At 41.8% G+C, this 20,029-nt stretch overlaps 2 protein-coding genes across 2 annotated transcripts in view; one reads left to right on the top strand and one right to left on the bottom strand.

The window, feature by feature from the left end:
- MSN (moesin) overlaps positions 1 to 20,029 on the bottom strand; it is an 83,923-nt gene that overhangs the window by 13,119 nt on the left and 50,775 nt on the right. The window contains exons 2-3 of the mRNA XM_006082847.3: positions 17,077 to 17,158; positions 727 to 822 (exon numbers count right to left, since the gene is read on the bottom strand). Coding sequence (XP_006082909.2) covers positions 727 to 822; positions 17,077 to 17,133 — 153 coding nt within the window. The 5' untranslated portion in view covers positions 17,134 to 17,158. The remainder of the gene's footprint in view (positions 1 to 726; positions 823 to 17,076; positions 17,159 to 20,029) is intronic.
- Positions 5,201 to 7,865, top strand: LOC102426127 (succinate--CoA ligase [ADP-forming] subunit beta, mitochondrial-like). Its single transcript, XM_023764131.1, is given in 4 exon segments — positions 5,201 to 5,380; positions 6,427 to 6,747; positions 6,915 to 7,206; positions 7,209 to 7,865. Coding segments are annotated over 4 exon segments (1,389 nt in total). The 3' UTR covers positions 7,805 to 7,865.

Here is a 20,029-nt window from a genome sequence, read left to right as displayed (position 1 = left end):
TCCCAAGGATTCTACAATTGTCCAGCAAAAGTCTCCACTCTTTGGGAAAACAGAAGACTACTAGCCAAAAGTTGAGGCACCTACCTCCTAGATGCAATCAGACAAACAATTCACAGGACAGAATGTAGACCTCCAAAGACAAAGGCAGACTGTTTGAGGATACTGAGTTGAATAATTGCCATGTTCCTGCAGAGATGCTACTTAGAGGTAGAGAGCAGATCATCCCATTTGGAGATCAATTGAGATAGAAAATGAAGAAAGAACATCTATATGGAGTTAAGGCATCAGGTGACAGGTTGGAAAAGAGACAAGATAGGTTATGAGACCTTTGAGATTCCGGTTCAAGAGTATATGACTCTTTTTAACAAATTTCTAAACCCCTTGACTTTGAAAACAAAAAAGGATGCCAATCTCCTCCTGAGGAACCGCTATGGTTAAGGTCTAAAAACAAGTCAAAATTCAAGACAGAGCTTCCAGTAGGAAGGGAAAGATACCTTCCTCTTTGGACCCTGGCCATTCTTGCTATGAGAAATTATAGTGGAAGCAGAACAAGATTACCTTGGCTAAATCTTCTTTCTGCCCTTATTCTGATCCTGTGGTCAACAGACTTCCCAGTGGAAAACACAGACCTAGGTGTTCTGGATTTGCCAGCTAGCACATGATACCCCCCTGAGCAAGATCTGGAAAGGAATGAATTCCAAACCCAAGAGTGGGGTAAGCAGTTACCTTCTTATTGAGTTTCAGCCAAGTGGAGAAACCCTTAGTGTCCTGGTATTGCAGACCAAAGAACCAAACTTCCCTCAGGCCAATAGTTTTCACCACCTGGAAGAGAAAACACAAAACAACCACCAATTGAATGCCTAGCCTGTACCAGACACAGAGGACACAAAAGTGGAGCTCATTTGGTCCTAACCTTAGAGAACATAAGGTGCCCAGGGTCTGGCAAGAAAATACACTTGAGCAACAGTCAAGAAGTGAGGTTAGCATCTCTTTGCCCAAAGTACTTCTGAGGTAGGGAATGGATCTATTATGAGCACTACCACACCCCAATAACTTTATATATATTATCCCTTTTAACTTTCCCAAGAGCCCTCTGATATGATTATAATTAGGCCCATTTTGCAAATAGTGAAAGTAAAGTTCAGAAAAGTAAAGGTTCAGTTAGTCAGTAGCAGAGTCAGATCTGTTTGACTCCAAACCTATTCAAATCTAGTGCTTTCTGTTACTTCCCTCCCTCTATTATGCCATGCAGCTTTCCACTCCCAAGATGGATTAAAAACTGAAGGTAGAGATTGTTGGCTTAACTCCTGCATCTTGTTCCCCTGAGTTGCTCTTTTATCATTAGGAACTAGGAATAACGCCCACACCCTTCAGACTGAGTCCCATTTACAGTGCCCTAAGAAAGAACGCTTGAGGAGACAAAGCAGGGACTGTGATATCTATACACCCAAAAGTTGTACTGTGTCTGGGGGCTGAGATCCTTCTTTCCAGACCTGATTAGAGCCCAGCCATGATTTACATTACCACTCACACAGTTTAAGAGTGGGACTGAGGGTGGAAACAGGGTGAGTACCTCAATATAGTAGCTGAGGAGCCCCCTGATGTTCTGGGCCTCTGGGCTGAGCAGTGGGAAGGAAAGGGAAGTCAGCCAGGAGAAGACATGTGGGATCTGTTTTCAAGTCCCTGGTATTAGCATGTTAATGGTTCTGGCAGGCAGCTGCACACCAGCATGCCTATCACTGGGGGTGAAGGCAATGAAGCTGAGCCACATCCTAATGAGGTCTGGCTAGCATCCGGCAGTCTTCTTTATCTTTTTTTTTTTTTTTTTTTGGCAAGGGCAGGGGAAGGGTTGAAAGCAGTAGAGGTGGAAGGGTGAGATGAAGAAACTTACTTGGAGATAGAAACAGGGAACAAGGACACAGTGTTGCTGATGTCCTTCCCTATGAATAAATCACTATTTCCCCTCAAAACACACACATATACCTCCACTGTATCCACAAAGTTTCTACTATGCCTCCAAAGCCAGGTCCCCCAGTCACTCTCAGAGCTTACAATCTACAGCTTCAGAGGCCCCAAGGAAAAAGTAGCTCATATGTATTAAGTACCTATTATGTGCCACTGAAAAACCCTGCGATAGCTATTATCTCCATTTTATAAATGAGGAAGCTAAGATTTAGAGAGGCAATCTTTCTAAAACCGTAGAGCCTAGACTAGAATCCTGATGTGTATGACTCTAAAACCTATACCATTCTTCTCTACTATGCTTTCTCTTTTTTAAAAAAAAATTATATATATATATATATATATATATATATGTTTTTATTGATTTTAGAGAGGGAGAGGGAGAGAGATATAGAAACATCAATGATGAGAAAGAATCATTGATCAGCTGTCTCCTACACTTCCCCTACTGGGGATCCAACCCGAAACCTGGGCATGTGCTTGGACAGGGAATGGAACCTTGACCTCCTGGTTCATAGGTCGACACTCAACCACTGAACAACACCTCCTGGCTCTACTATGCTTTCTCTTAATGCCAAAGGCTCATAGGAACTTAGGAGCCCTAGGGTTCTCAAGTGACTAACTGCTTTATCTCTCTTTTAGTCCATATATCCCAGCCAGATAATGAAATTTGACCACCTCTGTATATAGATATGGTTTCTGGCTTTCCCACCAGGCTCAGTCAACAACCACTTTGGAGAAAAGCCACATTCCCATGTCATCAACCTTCACTGTTCACTGGGGCAGTGAAAGTTGATGATCTTACCTTTCGTATCTTAAATCAGATGTCAGGAAACCTGAAAATCTCACTTTTGTCTCCACTTTGCTGTGTGATCTCAAGGCAGCACATTTCCTTCTTTCCTTCTCTAGCCTCAGCTTCCCAATCAATCCTGCTTCCCCATCTACAACAAGTTGTGTGGCTTAAATGGCCTCTTTCTTCTCTAGAGCTTTATCATTCTACTAGGAGCCCAGTGGCGCGCCCTGGCCCACCCATCTGCAGCACTGCCTTGACACCCAAACATGTCTGCAGAGCTCCAGCGCGCCTGGCCCAGCCTCCAAACCCTCTGGCCGCTTCGAGCCCCGCCCTCAGTCCCTCTAGTGGCCTCGGGCTGGTCCCGCCTTCTCTGGGTGCCTCCCCGCTTTTGCCTGTCTCCACAGCAATGCGGCGGCTCCGCCCCTTCATGGCGCCGGAGGAGAGCATGGAAGCCTCCCGCCTGCTGCGCTGTGCTCCTTCCCCTGGCAGGTGGGCCACGCGGCACTCAGAGTGTGAGAGGTCGGTGGCAAAGGACTTGTGGTGGTGGTGGTGGGGGGGGGCTCTCACCCCTGCCCTCCCTGGCAAGGGATGGTCCACCTCCTCCTGGCGCCTCCCCGCTTCCACCCTGTCTGGTCTCCAGCAATGCTCCAGCTAATATGCTAATGACCTGGTCTTTACCCCTTATGGTGTATCAACCATTCATTAGCATATTAGCTCTTTATTAGTGTAGATTAATCAGGTTTTCATAAATGACTAAGAAATACAATCCCATTTACCTCTTGCTGACTTGTGTAACTAGGGACATTTTTAGAAAAGATAAATTGGGGGGTAGGGGGTATATGGCAAGATCAAAAGACTTGCAGGATTCAATGGCAAGGATTCAATTCTAAGTCAATAAGCAGTAAGAATTGCCATCAGGTTTTAGATGGAGAATACAAAATGTTCATGTTGAAATGTGACATTGGCTTTTTATTTTTGCAGAGGATAGAGGGATAGTGTGTAGACAGGAAAGATTGTTTAAAGCACCTCTTATCTCATCCTAGGTATAATAGGGATCAATTAACAATTCTAATTGTTTTTCACATGGTTGCAGAAGAATAGTGTGTCCAGATACAATCAGTGAGAAGTAAGTTCCAAGGAACAATTCAGCCCCAGGAGAGAAAGAGACCTACCAAAAATGCTGAAGATCAACAAATAGGGCCAGGATACTAGGTGGGGGGAGCAGGGAGAAGACATGGAACAGAGCAGCAACTGGCTTTTGCCTGTGTCAATAGTCCCATTGTAGAGGCTCAGAGACCCCAGAATTAAAAGGGAGTTCGTTAGGTACAGACTACACAACTAGTCCCAGGAGTGAACTCTTTAGCCTCTTTTTGCACCATGTTGTCTGGTTCACTAGTGAGATGGGTAAAACTGTGATGAGAGGCAGATTATGGGTGCCAAAATAGTTCCAGGATCTGCAGTATCTCTGAGGAAAAGTTGGACAAATAACTAAAGTGCTATAAAAAAGGAGACATGTGTACTACTATTTGTAATACTTTTTTTTTTTAAAGCCAAATCTTTTTTTTTTCTTAAATATATTTTTATTGATTTTTCACAGAGAGGAAGGGAGAGAGATAGAGAGTTAGAAACATCGATGAGAGAGAAACATCGACCAGCTGCCTCCTGCACATCTCCTACTGGGGATATGCCCGCAACCAAGGTACATGCCCTTGACCGGAATCGAACCCGGGACCTTTCAGTCCGCAGGCTGACGCTCTATCCACTGAGCCAAACCGGTTTCGGCTGTAATACTTTAAACAAGAAAATAAAAAAGAACACACCTAGAATAGTCCAAAAACAAAATAGATTTCAGAATCAGTAGAGAAGTTTTAATCTATGTAAGCAGTGTCTTCCCTTATGAACACAGAGAAATGAGATGTATATAAATTTTCTACTTCTTTAGGCTCCAGTGCTTGAAGAGATGAGCAATGTCTCTCAGCTTACTGAAGTTCCAAAGTGAGGTAGTAAGGGGGGGGGGCAGGAAATATGGTCTTAAATCATAATTAAGGCTAAAAAAAATAACAAAAGTATAAAACAGATGACCCTTGGACCACAGGCTATAAGGAAATCTCAAGACTTGGAAATGAGGCCAAGCTTTGCTTGCTTTCAGGTGAGATGCCCACTCCAGAGGAAAGAGAAACCTCATTTTCTAGTGGGAGAGCATATCTAGATCCTGGTTCCAGGAATAATACCTGTAACTAGGATCCTACCCTTCTACTCTGAGAAGTGGCTCCACCCCTGAGGAAAAAAATTCTTTCTTGGCTCCCTTTGACCCCAGACTGCCAGCTCATCTGGCCTGAGCTAATATTTCTCAAAGATGCCGTGCAATAAAGCTTTAAGCAGCATTAAAATAAAGGATGCTAGCTGTGTCTGTGCAGGCGCAAGGGGTCAGGGTCGGACTCAGAAATGGCAGCCTCCATATTCTCCAGCCAGCTGATGGCTGCCACCACCCTTAGGAGCCACCCGCCCTGGATGGCGCTGCGGGCCGCCGCTCAGGTCCTGGGAAGTTCTAGATTGTTTAACAACCATGGACTCCAAGTACAGCAACAACAACAAAGGAATTTCTCACTACATGAATATATGAGTACTAGTGGCCCGGTGCATGAAATTCATGCACATTAAAAGGGAATTAATTAGAGGAAATATTTTAATATTGCTATTTGCCCTTTCTCTATAATAGAAGTGTCAGAGATGAAAGAAAATTAGTAAAATGTATATGAAAATCTTCCTCCTGTCAGAGTCCGGGGCACGCCGCGGGACCCAGAGTCAAGTCCCTGCCCACCCACGTGCAACTCAAAATTGCGTGAGACTTGCCCTGACCAGTTTGGCTCAGTGAATAGAGTGTCAGCCTGCAGACTCAAGGGTCCCAGATTCGATTCCAGTCAAGGGCATGTACCTTAGTTGCGGGCACATATCCAGGGGGGAGTGTGCAAGAGGCAGCTGATCAATGTTTCTCTCTCATCAATGTTTCTAACTCTCTATCCCTCTCCCTTCCTCTCTGTAAAAAATCAATAAAATATATTTTTTTAAAAATTGCGTGAGACCCAGAACTGGCTAGCCCAGGGGTGGGAAAACTTTTTGACTCGAGGGCCACAGTGGGTTCTTAAACTGGACCGGAGGGCTGGAACAAAAGCATGTATGGAGTGTTTGTGTGAACTAATATAAATTCAAAGTAAACATCATTACATAAAAGGGTACGGTCTTTTTTTTTTTTAGTTTTATTCATTTCAAACGGGCCGGATCCGGCCCGCGGGCCATAGTTTGCCCACGGCTGGGCTAGCCCCACCCCCACTGGCCGAGATCCAAACCCACTGGCCCCACCCCTGTCAAGCCCCACCAGATAGGGGGACACAGCCTCAGGTCCCCCATCAAGCCCCACTGGGTAGGAGGCGTGGCCTCAGGTCCCCCGGCCCAGGGCGGGGGGCACGGCCTCAGGTCCCCATCAAGCCCTGCCAGGTGGGGGGCATGGTCTCAGGTCCCCTGGCCTGGCCCGGTGCCACACAGCCTCAGGTCCCTGTTGATCGCTCATTATGGCTTGTTACGGGACCCCCACCTCTGCTGTGGGTGCAGCCATCTTGTGGCAGTGTGAGGGAGTGAGGGTCAATTTGCATATTACCTCTTTATTATATAGAATGGAATTGTTGCAAGAAGCTGGAGTCGCTATTCCCAAAGGACATGTGGCTAAGTCACCAGATGAAGCTTATGCAATTGCCAAAAAATTAGTTTCAAAAGATGTTGTGATAAAGGCACAGGTTTTAGCTGGTGGTAGAGGAAAAGGAACATTTGAAAGTGGTCTCAAAGGAGGAGTGAAGATAGTTTTCTCTCCAGAAGAAGCAAAAGCTGTTTCCTCACAAATGATTGGGGAAAAGTTATTTACCAAGCAAACAGAAGAAAAGGGCAGAATTTGCAATCAAGTGTTGGTTTGTGAGCAAAGATATCCCAGGAGAGAATACTACAGTGGGGCCTTGACTTACGAGTGTCCCGACTAACGAGTTTTTTGAGATACCAGCTGTCTCTTGGCCGATTTTTTGCATTGAGTTGATAGAGTAATTTGAGTTAACGAGCTCCTTAATGAGCTCGGTCTCGGAACGAATTAAACTCGTAAGTCAAGGCCCCACTGTACTTTGCAATAACAATGGAAAGGTCATTTCAAGGTCCTGTATTAATAGGAAGTTCTCAAGGTGGTGTCAACATTGAAGATGTTCCTGCAGAGACTCCTGAAGCCATAGTTAAAGAACCTATTGATATTGTAGAAAGCATCAAAAAGGAACCAGCTTACCGGCTTGCACAGAAGATGGGATTTGCACCTAATGTTGTGGATTCTGCAGCAGAAAACATGGTCCAGCTTTACAACCTTTTTCTGAAATATGATGCAACCATGGTAGAAATAAATCCTATGGTAGAGGATTCAGATGAGCTGTGCTGTGTATGGATGCGAAGATCAATTTTGATTCTAATTAAGCTTATCGCCAGAAGAAAATATTTGATCTCCAGGACTGGACTCAGGAAGATGAAAGGGACAAAGATGCAGCTAAGGCAGATATCAACTACATCGGCCTAGATGGGAATATAGGCTGTCTAGTAAATGGTGCTGGTTTGGCTATGGCCACAATGGATATAATAAAACTTCATGGAGGGACTCCAGCCAACTTTCTTGATGTTGGTGGTGGTGCCACAGTCCATCAAGTAACAAAACCATTTAAGCTTATCACTTCAGACAAAAAGGTACCAGCTATTCTGGTCAACATTTTTGGAGAAATCATGAGGTATGATGTTATTGCACAGGGTATAGTCATGGCAGTAAAAGATTTGGAAATTAAAATACCTATTGTGGTACGGTTACAAGGTACACTAGTGGATGATGCTAGGGCACTGATAACTGACAGTGGACTTAAAATTCTTGCTTGTGATGACTTGGATGAAGCTGCTAAAATGGTTGTAAAGCTCTCTGAAATAGTGAACTTAGCCAAACAAGCCCAGGTGGATGTGAAATTTCAGTTGCCAATCTGATCTGAGAATCCAGTGGATGGCTGAAGGTTTTAAATGTTCTATAATCATTAAAAATACTGTGTTCTGTATTATTATTGTTCCTTTTCTCATTAATAGGTGAAAATTATAATTGCCATATAGGCATAAAAACTTTTAAAAACATTTGATCTGCATTTAATTCTATTGAGAATGGGCTGTTTGTATAAAGAATGTGTAATGCAGTTATCTAGTTTCTTTTGTTGCAGCCTCCTTTTTCACTTTTACAGAATGCCATTTGCAATATGCCAGTTTATTTTTGTTGGATATAACATTCTTCATTAATATGAGTCCTATGAATAAAATAAATCTGAAGATAAAGCTTTATTCTTTAGTGTTAGAAATAGTATATCTAATAACTAGCCTTATTAGTAGAGCAATGTATTAAAACAATGTTTTATATAAGAAGTGTTTATTTTCAACACCAAATACCTAACTAAATATATCAATCACTATTTATAAACAAAGCTTTCAAACACTCCTCAGAATATTCTTTTAAATATTTCAGTGAAGTAACTTAATTATTTGAACATTATCTTAATTGTTACAAAACACCGATAACTGCAAGTCTTCATGATCCTGTGGTATTGAGAAGAACCTGTAGGGTTTCACCAAATAAAGGCATATATACTAAGGACTTGTCATACTAAATTAACAATGTCAATTTAAGTTAATAAAAATCTGGATAATGTTAATAAATAATGGATTAATGTTTTCTTTTTTAAGTAAACATAGTAGAAGGAAGGTGTTGTGTTTATTATTGTACCAAACACCTCTAGGAACTGATTTGTAGATCATGTACTGAGGCATGACATTACCTTACATATTATTAAGCTTCCTTGTGGATATCTCACTTGAATTCTGTTTATGTGTGCCATCTCGTACCTTCTCCAAAGATAACACTTTGTTCTTTGTGTCTCTATGTGTGTGTGTATAATCTTTTTTCACTGCATAAAACAGTGATAACTATTAATAGTGTTAATACTATGTGACATTAATAGTGTATATACCATGGAAGGAAATATCAGCCAAGCAGTAGACTATGAATGCAGTAGTGATGAATTTGAGGACTTCTACTTATTTGGATGGTCATAAAGTTTGATCAGATATACATACTGTGAGAGGTATCATACATAGCATAGTGATTATGAGCACAGAATTTGAAAGTAGACCATCTGGCTTGAATCTTGGCTCCACTGCTTACTAGATATATGAATTTGAGCAAGTTTCTAAATTTCAGTGTACCTCTGTTTCCTTAGCTCCTTTCTCATTCTCTAAAATTATTTAATGGGGGAGAGGGAGAGAAAATTATTTGAGAGAACATATAAAATATATACTCAAACCATCTACATGAATATCACTATCTGTCCAAGTTGATCATTTATTTACCTACCTACCTATCTTCCCTGCCATATTAAAGACTAAATGGAACCACAAAAAAATAAATAAATAAATAAATAAAGAATGCACATACCCAGGGACCAAAAGGAGGGAGCAAAGCAGGGGATGATATAAATAGATGGTTGCAAGCCAGAATTTTTTTAAAGCCTCAGGTTTAGTCTTAATCATTTGTTGTAAATTTTATAGTCTACTGTTTAAATAATGATGTTTTAAAAATGAAATAGATAGCATCTATAAGTAAAATTGCTGCTCCCAGATACTAAATCCCATTCATCCCACAGCAATGTGTACCTCCTAGACTCTGACACATATACTATAGGGACTAGGGTTTCAGTTTGTAAGACACGGGTTGTGGATTATATTCAGCCCTACAATACAAATCCTCAAAGAGACTCTGGAGTACTATAGCAGTGGTCAGCAAACTGCGGCCCCTTGAGTGTGGCTCTTCCACAAAATACCACGAGCGGGCGCTCATGTACAGTGTGATTGAAACTTCGTGGCCACACTCAAGGGGCCAAAGAGCCGCATGTGGCTCGAGAGCCGCAGTTTGCCAACCACTGTACTATAGGGTTCAAGCAGCATAAACTGGAAAACTCGGACCCAGTGAGGGGAAGAGATTTACCTCTGAGAAAATCTTCCCTAATTACCTGAAGTATTTGGATCTAAGAAAGAACCCCCCTTTGCCTCTCTTTCTTTTTTTTTTTTTTTTTTTTTTAAATATTTTATTGATTTTTTACAGAGAGGAAGGGAGAGAGATAGAGAGTCAGAAACATCGATGAGAGAGAAACATCCATCAGCTGCCTCCTGCACATCTCCCACTGGGGATGTGCCCGCAACCCAGGTACATGCCCTTGACCGGAATCGAACCTGAGACCTTTCGGTCCGCAGGCCGACGCTCTATCCACTGAGCCAAACCGGTTTCGGCAGCCTCTCTTTCTTATGTGAAGGCTGCCTATATCTGAGGTCTGTGGAGGAAAGGGGAGATCAGGTCAGTTCTGAAGCCTAGAGCACCTCCTCCCTATATACGCAATGCATCTATCTAATTAAACAAATTAGTGACAGAATCAGCCACTTCAGAAGCCCAGAGCAGGGTCAGAAAGCAAGGCTGAAGCTTCAAGAGGAAAGGTGTGTGAGGAATTACTTGTAAAACTGCGTCAATGCCCAAACACCTGAAGCCCATTGAGATCCCATTACAGGCTTGGCAGCAGCTACATCAGCCACCCACCTAAAAGCAAATCAATGCACAACTATAAAGTTCCAGTAGGGGTTACTACCATTAACTTATGCTACTCCACACTGCCTGTGCTCAAATGGCCACCTGCTCTATACCACAAAACATACTCGGCTAGAGTTCTAAGTTTAGGGACCAAACTTTCCTCCCCTCACAATGGGAACAGGCAAAGAAAAAGGAGGCCACAGAGGACACAGCTGACAAAAGGCACTGGGAAACTAAAAATGGTATGTGGCTTGATTCAAGGCATTCTACTACTTCCTAGCTATCTGACCTTAAACAGGCCTTTTTTCCCCCTCTCTAAGCCTCAGTTACTTATCTAAAAGATGGAGACATTACAATTGTAATAATAGATATCTGTTATTTTGTAAAACAAAATCCAAGAAAAAAAAAGGGCTGCTGCCTTCAATGCAGAGTCCACAAATCTTAATGACTTTACTGAGTCAGAAAAGCTACCTGGTTTCATGGCTCTCTTATCTGAACTTCCAGGGCAATTTTCACCTACTTATTTAGCCTTTAATAAGAATAACCAACATTAGAATGCCTGCTATGCACCAAGTACTTTACTTATTTGGGGATTAAATAAACCACAAAAATATCTGAGATTAGTGTGATTACCATTTTACTGAGGAAAGTAAAGTCCTAAGAGGTTAAATGAGCCATCCATGTTCACACAGCTAAATAGAGCAGCAATTTTCAACCAGTGTGCTGCAAGAATTTTTAAAACATGCAAACCTGACTGGTCAGGGGCACTGACCGCTTTTCCCTTAGATTGTCAAATTTTAAAAAATGACAACAGCCAACACAACAATAGCCATCCCGTGTGAATGAATCAAAGCTATACCTATTTTTGCCCTAGCTGGTTTGGCTCAGTGGATAGAGCATCGGCCTGTGGACTGAAAGATCCAGGTTCGATCCTGGTCAAGGGCACATGCCTGGGTTTCAGGCTCAATCCCCAGTAAGGGGCGTGCAGGAGGCAGCCAGTCAATGATTCTCTCTCATAATTGGTGTTTCTATTTCCCTCTCCCTCTTTCTTCTTCCCTGAAATAAAAAAAAATATATTTAAAAACAAAACAACAAGAAACTACATCTATTTTTTTGTCAGATTGGCAAAAAATATAATGTGTGTGTGGGTTTTTTTTTAATTTTTTTTGCTGTGCTGCAGAATTTTAGTAATGAGTTAATGTGTTCCTGAGATGAAAAAGGTTGAAAATCACTGAAATAAGAACAGAATTTGAACCCAAGGCCAACAGCGAATCCCATGCTCTGTACACCATCTCTGTATACAACCTGAGCTTCAAAAGTGTTTCCTTCATTCTAAGTGGGGCAGAGTTGCATTTATTTCCTTAAGGGCAGAGATAGTGTTTGATGGGTGTAGAGATCTTTCCTGATACACAGTAGACTTTCAGTCATTATTGAGTCAGCCAATGAATAGATGAATGAATGGATGCTCTGAGGTCTCACCTCTTTTCAAAAGCTTACAATCTTGAGGGAAGGGGGTAGGTAAAGTTAGACTAGAGGCCCAGCTGGTGTGGCTCCATGGTTGAGCATCGATCTATGAACCAGGAGGTCATGGTTTGATTCCCGGTGAGGGCACATGCCCAGGTTGCGGGCTTGATCCCTGGTAGGGGGACATGCAGAAAGCGAGATCAATGATTCTCTCTCATCATTGATGTTTCTATCTCTCTCTCCCTTTCCCTTCCTCTCTGAAACAAATTATATATATATATATATATATATATATATATATATATAGAGAGAGAGAGAGAGAGAGAGAGAGAGAGAGAAATTGCATTCTTAAAAAAAAAAAAGTTAGACTAGTGGTAGAGCTAGAGCTCCTGGCTGGGAAGGAGCCAAGCAAAGGTTTCTCAAAGTGGAATTCATGGTGGCAGCACTGCCCCCTAGTGTCACCTAGGTAATCAAGAACCATCTGAAGAACTCTAGGCTTTAGACAGGGAGTTAAGTGACAGAATGCTGTTGTAAAACATGTTCTCTCCCCTTCTTACCTGTGAGCACACTCATAAGAAGAAACAAAGGTAAAGTGGAGGAACTATGAACCTCAATTCCATTTCTCAGCAGTCCTTGGGCCTCCTCAAGGTATGGCTTCCCATAATTGCCTGTTGTTTATTGCTGGTACCAACAAGGTGCTTCCTCTCCAGTTGGCTTCCTCTCTGATCATCAGCTAGATCATCGCTTGGTTCCAGGATGGCCCTAGAGCTTTTGTCAACCCTCCCAAGGGTCCAACTCCTTCCTCCTAGGCCCAGTTCCATAGGGAGGGCCTTCTTGAATGATAGGTCTCAAAGGCCAGACAGAATGAATTTCCGTATGCCTCATCAATTTAGTGGGAAGAGAGTATACCCCCAATAGCCTGTGAACACATACTTCTGTGGATTCCTGCCTAGACTTGCCTTGGCCCCAAAAGTGTCAGATGCTCAATTCCTTCTCTGAGTTCAAATCTTTTTCCTGGAAGATTTTTTAAATAGATTTTAGAGAGAGGAAGGGAGAGAGAGAGAGAGAGAGAGAGAGAGAGAGAAGAGAGAAACACCAATCAGTTGCTTCCCACACATGCCCTGACCAGGAATCGAAACTGCAACCTGGGTATGTACCCTAAGGGAATCAAACCCACCACATTTTGGTGTATGGGGCAACACTCCAACCAACTGAGCCACATCAGCCAGGGTTTCCTTGTAGTTTTCACCTATGGATTTCCTTCTGATTTCACAGAACGACTGCCCCTGTCCTTCCTAAGAGAGATCTTCAGAGACCCCAACAAGAGAATACATCTTCTCTTGATTGTTCTCCAAGCCACACAGCCTCATTTACCCTAAGCAGAGTAGTGTAGTGAGGAAAAGTTTAAATATTGCAGTCAAATCTTTATTTTTGGAACTCCATATAACAACTTATAGACTAAATAACATAGAGCGTGTTCTTCACTTATCTTAGGAAAGATCATTGTGAGAATTAAAGCACTTAGCCAGGGCTACTCCATAGTAGGTGCTCAGTAAATGATATTTCTCAAAACATCACTGATCTTCCAGATGGGAAGTCATAAACTTCTTGGTTTTCTGCCTTTCCTTTCCTCAACCAGTATGAAAGATTCAAGTCTCTCAAAGGCTTTCTTTGGGAAGTAGTATCTTTCAGAACTAGCATATCAATCTGGCCAGGGCTCCTTATCAGCTGGGCTTCCCTCAGAACCACACCCACAGTACACAAACCAAACCAACACTACTTGTAAACAAAGAATTGCTGGTCTTGTAGCTTTCTGAAATTAATAAACTTTTTTTGCTTAAGGATTTTCCTGCCCTAGGCTCTAAATTATGCCTTTCTCACCCTCCACAACTATCCTCCCTCCAATGCAAATGAACAAAGCCTCCAGTGTTGAGGGCAGGCAATGGCTTGAGAAGAGTAGGGTATAAAACCAGGGCTCTGGGAAGAAGTCTGGGTAAAGTCTGAAGAAGCCTCTGGTTCCCAGCTGCACCATAAAATCCACACTGACTGATACTCTCCCCTCTATAGCAGCTGCTCAGAATGATATTGCTTTCTAAAGCAGAGGTCCAAACAGCCTTCTAGTGTATGGACACTTTCTCCCTTTTGTTCCAGAGACATTAAGAAGCTTGTCCAGGAAGAAATATTCCACATTCCAGGTAACTTCCCCTCCCCCCACACATATGCCAACTGCTAAGCATACTTAAGTGAGGCATTCCCCTCCTTTTTATAGAAAGGGGCCATATGAACTCCAAACAGTGGATTAGAAATGGGAAAGATATGGAATGCAGAAACAAATGCTGGAGATAAATTTTTGAAGTATAACCAGACTTGAGAGATCAGTTAGACATTGTACAGATGGGTAAACTGAGGCCCAAAGAAGGAAGAGGTTTGTGTAAGGTATCAGGAGAACTAGCAGTAGAGCCAGCCCTAGGGCCCAATATTTCTAACTTTCTATCCAGTGCCCTTTCAATTTCACCAGATTGTTTCTTTAAAAGTTCTCCAATATAAAACCTTCATATAAGGGGAGAATGAAAAGCTTTAATATAATCAAAATGCATTCAGTCATTCCAGACTAGCACTGTAATCACTTGTAAGCTATGTGAATGTCAGCATATTACTTTAATTGTAGTAAATGTGTGTTTAAATGTTCCTCTGACTAGTTTGTAATTTTACAAATTAAATATTAATGATGACCCTTCACTATTCAAAACAAAACAAAACTCCAAAGAAGAAGCAAATTACAGCTAAATTCAAAGTTATATACTCTGAGGATCTTCAAGCCCCAACTCTATGTGATTAACAAGATAATACATTTCATGGCATTTGGGAGTTATCATTTATTACTTCTCTGCTAACGCTTGCTGGGTTAGTTCAGCTGGTTAGAGCACCATCCCGATACACCAAGGCTGCAGGTTCGATCCCCAGTCAGGGCACATACAAGAATCAACCAATGAATACATAAATAAATAAAACAACAAATCAATGTGTCTCTCCCTTCCTCTCTCACTCTCTCTTCCCTATTTGTATTTCCTTATTGTTTTTCTCAGCTATTTCTAATTTATCCTTTTGAATTTTATGTATCATTATAAACTACTATAACAAATTTTTGGCTAACAAGTGAGATATAAATAATATACTCTTTTCATAACCTCAAAAAAGCCTTTTAGTTAGGTATTAGACCAACTATTTTTTTTGGTGGGGGGGAAGAATGAAAATACCAACCAGGAGAGGTTCAATAATTTCCATAAGGCCTAGCTAGGAAAATGAAGATTCTGTTTCCTCATCTGTAAAATGGGGCCAGTACTAATTTCTATACTCAAGGGCTTTGTGATAGTCAAATGATATAGTATACAAAATGTCTATCACAGTACCTGGCATAAAGTAAGCCCTGAACAAACATTATCTCTCATCTGTATTCATCATAAACAATAATTTTTTTTCAGTCTACCATGTGACATCAGGGACTTGAAGGGGCATGCCCAACCAAGCTTTCCTCAGATTTCCAGCAATCCCTTCCTTTTACAAGGAGAGCTTGATAGAAAACAGCCCCTTACCATCACTATCCTCTCCTTGTCTTTCCCCTCACCACTCAGAGATATCATAGGAATAGACTCATCTCATTTAAATATAACATATTTTGTCTTTCTTCTTTCCCTTCCCAACTCTAGGGAAGTTCTCAGACTATAGAGGGACTCTGAGGGCAAAGGAAAAAGGGAAGCAAGAGTGCTTGGAAAATGCATCAAGGTAATATATAATCCTAACATCCTGGACAATGTCAGACCACCACCTCACCAGAGGCTGGTGAAGAAAAGGAATAATAGCTTATCTAGAAGAATCCCAGCCACTGGAAATGGGAACCACATTTTCACTCCTGAAAGTCTGGTCACAGATGAGACATTTCCTTGGTCCTTGGAGAGTCTTTGAATGTTGAAAGATTCTGTGGCCCCCACCTGGCTATTATATAGTACATCCCTTCTGATAATGATGATTTTCAGCAAAGGGATACCACTTGGATTGGAAACAGGAATAACCACATCAATATCGTCTCCATGGCATAACTACAGGAGATGAAACACCCTCCTATTGCATTCATCATCTTCAAGAGTGTTATAAAACCCAATATTCCTTTGAGAGAAATGTACATAGAGCATACAACCTCAGTGATAATAAGTTAGTTTCTGTGTACAAGGAAACAACAATGAATATGTGACAGAAGCCATGTGGTGCAGTAACAAGACTATGGGGTTTAATCCCAGCCAGATACCAGCTGGATGCAATTAAGTTATTTAATTTCTTAGCCTCATCATTAAAATGGAGAACAGATCACTTACATTCTTCAGAGTGTGCTAACATATTTATTTTCTTAATTTCATTTTTCAATTGTAGCTTACATTCAATATTATTTTGTATTAGTTTCAGTTGTATGACATAGTGGTTAGATAATTATATACTTTACAAAATGTTCCCTTGATATTTCAAGTTCCCACCTACCTACCTGGCACCACATATAGTTACTACAATAATATTGACTATATTTCCCATGCTGTACTTTACATCTCTGTGACTATTTTGTAACTACCAATTTTTTTAAATATATTTCTTTATTGATTTCAGAGAGGAAGGAAGAGGGAGAGAGAGAGATAGAAACATCAATGATGAGAGAGAATCATCGATCGGCTGCCTCCTGCACGCCCCCCACTGGGGATCGAGCCCACAACCCAGGTATGTGCCCTTGGCCAGAATTGAACCCGGGACCCTTCAGTCCACAGGCCAACGCTCTATCCACTGAGCCAGACCGGCTAGGGCCCAATTTCTACTTTATCCCTTCACCTTTTTCACCCAGTACCTGCCCCCAAACCATCTTCCCTCATTTTTAAAGCATATAGCACAGAATAATACCCCACTTGCTTCTCCATTCTGCCATGTTCATGATCAAGGATAGAATTAATCGGAGCCATCCAAGGTGCAGGTTGGCAAAGTTAAACTTTGTCTTCTTATTATTAAGGCCAGGGTTAGCCTTTGTCTTGACCTATCTTAGAGGAGTGAGTAGGAAAAGAAATTCTCAAGAAGCAGGCATTGTGGTGGGAGCAATTAAGAGAAGTGAAAGAGGCTTAAGGGCAACAGGTTCATCCCTTACCTGGTCAAACAACTGCTTGCCTGGTATTGGGCTGGATGGCAAACTCCAGTTCTGCATCCATGGTGGTCACACGTACATTGATCTAGGATGGATCAAAGGAGACAAGTTAGTTGTCTGGGTCTGTGCTCAGCAGAGCCTGGGAGAAGTGTATCTGCTCAACCACAGAAGAGGGAACTAGGTGCTAAGAACCTGAGCAATGTATTTTACTTGAAATATGTTTTTATTGATTTTTAGAAAGAGAGAGGAAAGAAGAGAAAGATAGAAACATCGATGAGAGAGGAACATCATTGATCGGCTGCCTCCTTCATGCCCCCTACTGGGGATTGATCTCGCAACCCTAGCATATACCCTGACCAGGAATTGAACCAATGACCTCTTGGTTCCTGGGTCAACACTCAACCACTGGGCTACACCAGCTGGGCAGAACCTGAGCAATTTAGATATTGGTGGCAAGGAAGGGAGAATATTGGAGGAAACAAACAATAACACAGCCCCTGCTTCCAACCAGCTTACTACTAAAGACAAAACAACACAGCAACAAAGCAACGCTTACCAAGGGGCAAACAAATTTACAGCTTACTATCAAGAGGAAGCAAATGCTGACTGTATTTCTTCCAGGAAGCCTTCCCCACCTACTCTAGCCAGCCCCTACTCTAGTCTGCAGCATCCTCTTTACACCTCTGATTTACAGCCTGGATTTTCTGAAGCATTGGTCTTTGCAACACGAAATAAAGGACAGGATAAAGAACACTGCATTCCAAGCCTAGCACTACAACTGACTTAATCGATAACCTTGCATATATCTTATGCCCTTCCTGGACTTTAGTTCCCCTCATCTGTTCTAGGGCAGGAATGGAGATAAAGATCAGTCACAAACACTAGGTGATATCCAAGGACCATTTTGGTACTGATGCTAACTTGCATTGCTAATACTTCTTGTATTTATGTCTCACTGGTCTCCTTAGGTGCAAGACAGGAAAGAAGCCTCAGCAGAGGTAGGTGTATTAAAGAGGTGCTACCAAAGCCAAGTCAGCAGACAGGAAAGGAACAGAGAGAGGCCCAGATTTTAAAAACAAAAACAAAAACAGGCAGCCATTCGCAGGATTTCATAGTGAAAAGAATTCTAGGGACAAAAGAAGCAGGTTTAGAGAATCTTAGGAATAAAGAGGGTCCATGGGGGAAGAATGCATAGGTGAGGGCTTGGAGCCACCAAAAGGCATACATTCACAGAGAATAGAAAAGTGCCACAGGATAAAGGGAGAGGAAGACATACTTTCACAGAGAATAGAGAAATGTTGACAAATACTGGAAAGAGGGAAACATGTTCACAGGAGATAGAGGAATGTTGCAAAATAAGGGGGAGAGAAAGAGGAGGGTACTACATGGGTTTTGGACTTTGAAGCTGATATTCTGCAAAAGAGTGACCAATTAGAAAAGCACAAAGTCATAAAATGGGGAAAAGGTCCAATTGGAAGGGAACATGAAGAGACAAAGAACTACAGCAATTATAAACCTTGGAAAAAGGGGCTTAGTTGGTTACCCCCTTGGGAACCCTTCCCTGCATGGGAGTCTGTATTTGCTTCCAATAAATTTCCACCCTTTTACTAACAAGTCCTTTTAATCCGCAAATTTTATTCTTCAAACTTCATGAGGCCCCTACAAGGGGGAGATCTACTCCCCAATCTCCACGTTTCAATAGGCGTTAGCAAAAGTACCCTCCACCTTTATGAATAGATCCCTTAGCCCAAGTCAATGATAACTGAAATTTCATCAGTACAAATTTGTTCCTTTGGCTGAAAACTTGGGTAGTTTTCAGGTGGTAATAATAGTAATAGCAACAATAAGTAGCAGCTTTCATGTATGAAGACTTACTAGTCACTATGCACTTCATATACACCACCCAATTTAATATCAACAATCACCCTGCCCTGACTGGTTTGGCTCAGTGGATAGAGCGTCGGCCTACAGACTGAAGGGTCCTGGGTTCGATTCCAATCAAGTGCATGTACCTTGGTTTCGGGCACATCCCCAGTAGGAGGTGTGCAAGAGGCAGCTGATCGATGTTTTTCTCTCATCGATGTTTCTAACTCTCTATCCCTCTCCCTTCCTCTCTGTAAAAAAATAAAATATATTTAAAAAACAAACAAAAAAACAATCACCCTGTGTAGTAGAGAGTATCATCTCCACATTGAGGATGAAGAAGTAGATATTTGTCTAAAGTCACATTACTAGTGAGGAAGACATGGTTTGAATTTAAATCGAGGTCCAAACCTCAAATTTAAGCCAATATGCTACACACCTCTTACATAAAAATGTAAAATGTCTCTCACTAAAAGAAATCAAAGATCTTTTTAAAATTGTTGGACATTTTACTTAAGTACTCTATATGGCACAACCACAAGATAGCTTGTTATCCTATCTAATAAAGACGGAATGTACAAATTGACCATCACTTCACGACAAAGATGGTGGCGCCTACAGCCAATAAGGAAGGAATATGCAAATTGATGCAACAAAGATGGTGGCAGCCGGGCCAGGACGCTCCGGGCCTCTGGGCAGTGTTCGAAGGCGGAAGGCGGCTCCGGGCCGGAGTGAAGGCAGAAAGGCGGCTCTAAGGCAGTGCCAACAGCCAGGGGAAGGAAGGCCTATTCTTGCACAAATCTTCGTGCATAGGGCCTCTAGTATGATCTTATAAAATGGTTATGAAGAGTATTTTATACCCAGAGAAAATACCTCAGTAATATGAAGTGAGGAAGAGTAAGTACCAATATTGCATGAGCTCAATTTTGTAAAAACTATGCATAGAGAGATGATTGGAATCATGTCCAAGTGTTAGTTAGGCTTAGTTTTAGGGTGGTGATCTTATGAGTGTGTTCTACATTTTCTAGGATGCTGACTTACTATTTATACTATTGGGGGCGGGGGAGAGACTAAAAGTAGAATTGTCAAATAT

The sequence above is a fragment of the Myotis lucifugus genome, unplaced genomic scaffold (genome assembly GCF_000147115.1).
Source record: "Myotis lucifugus unplaced genomic scaffold, Myoluc2.0 scaffold_4, whole genome shotgun sequence".
Classification (NCBI taxonomy): domain Eukaryota; kingdom Metazoa; phylum Chordata; class Mammalia; order Chiroptera; family Vespertilionidae; genus Myotis; species Myotis lucifugus.
This window is presented reverse-complemented; position numbering and strand designations above follow the sequence as displayed.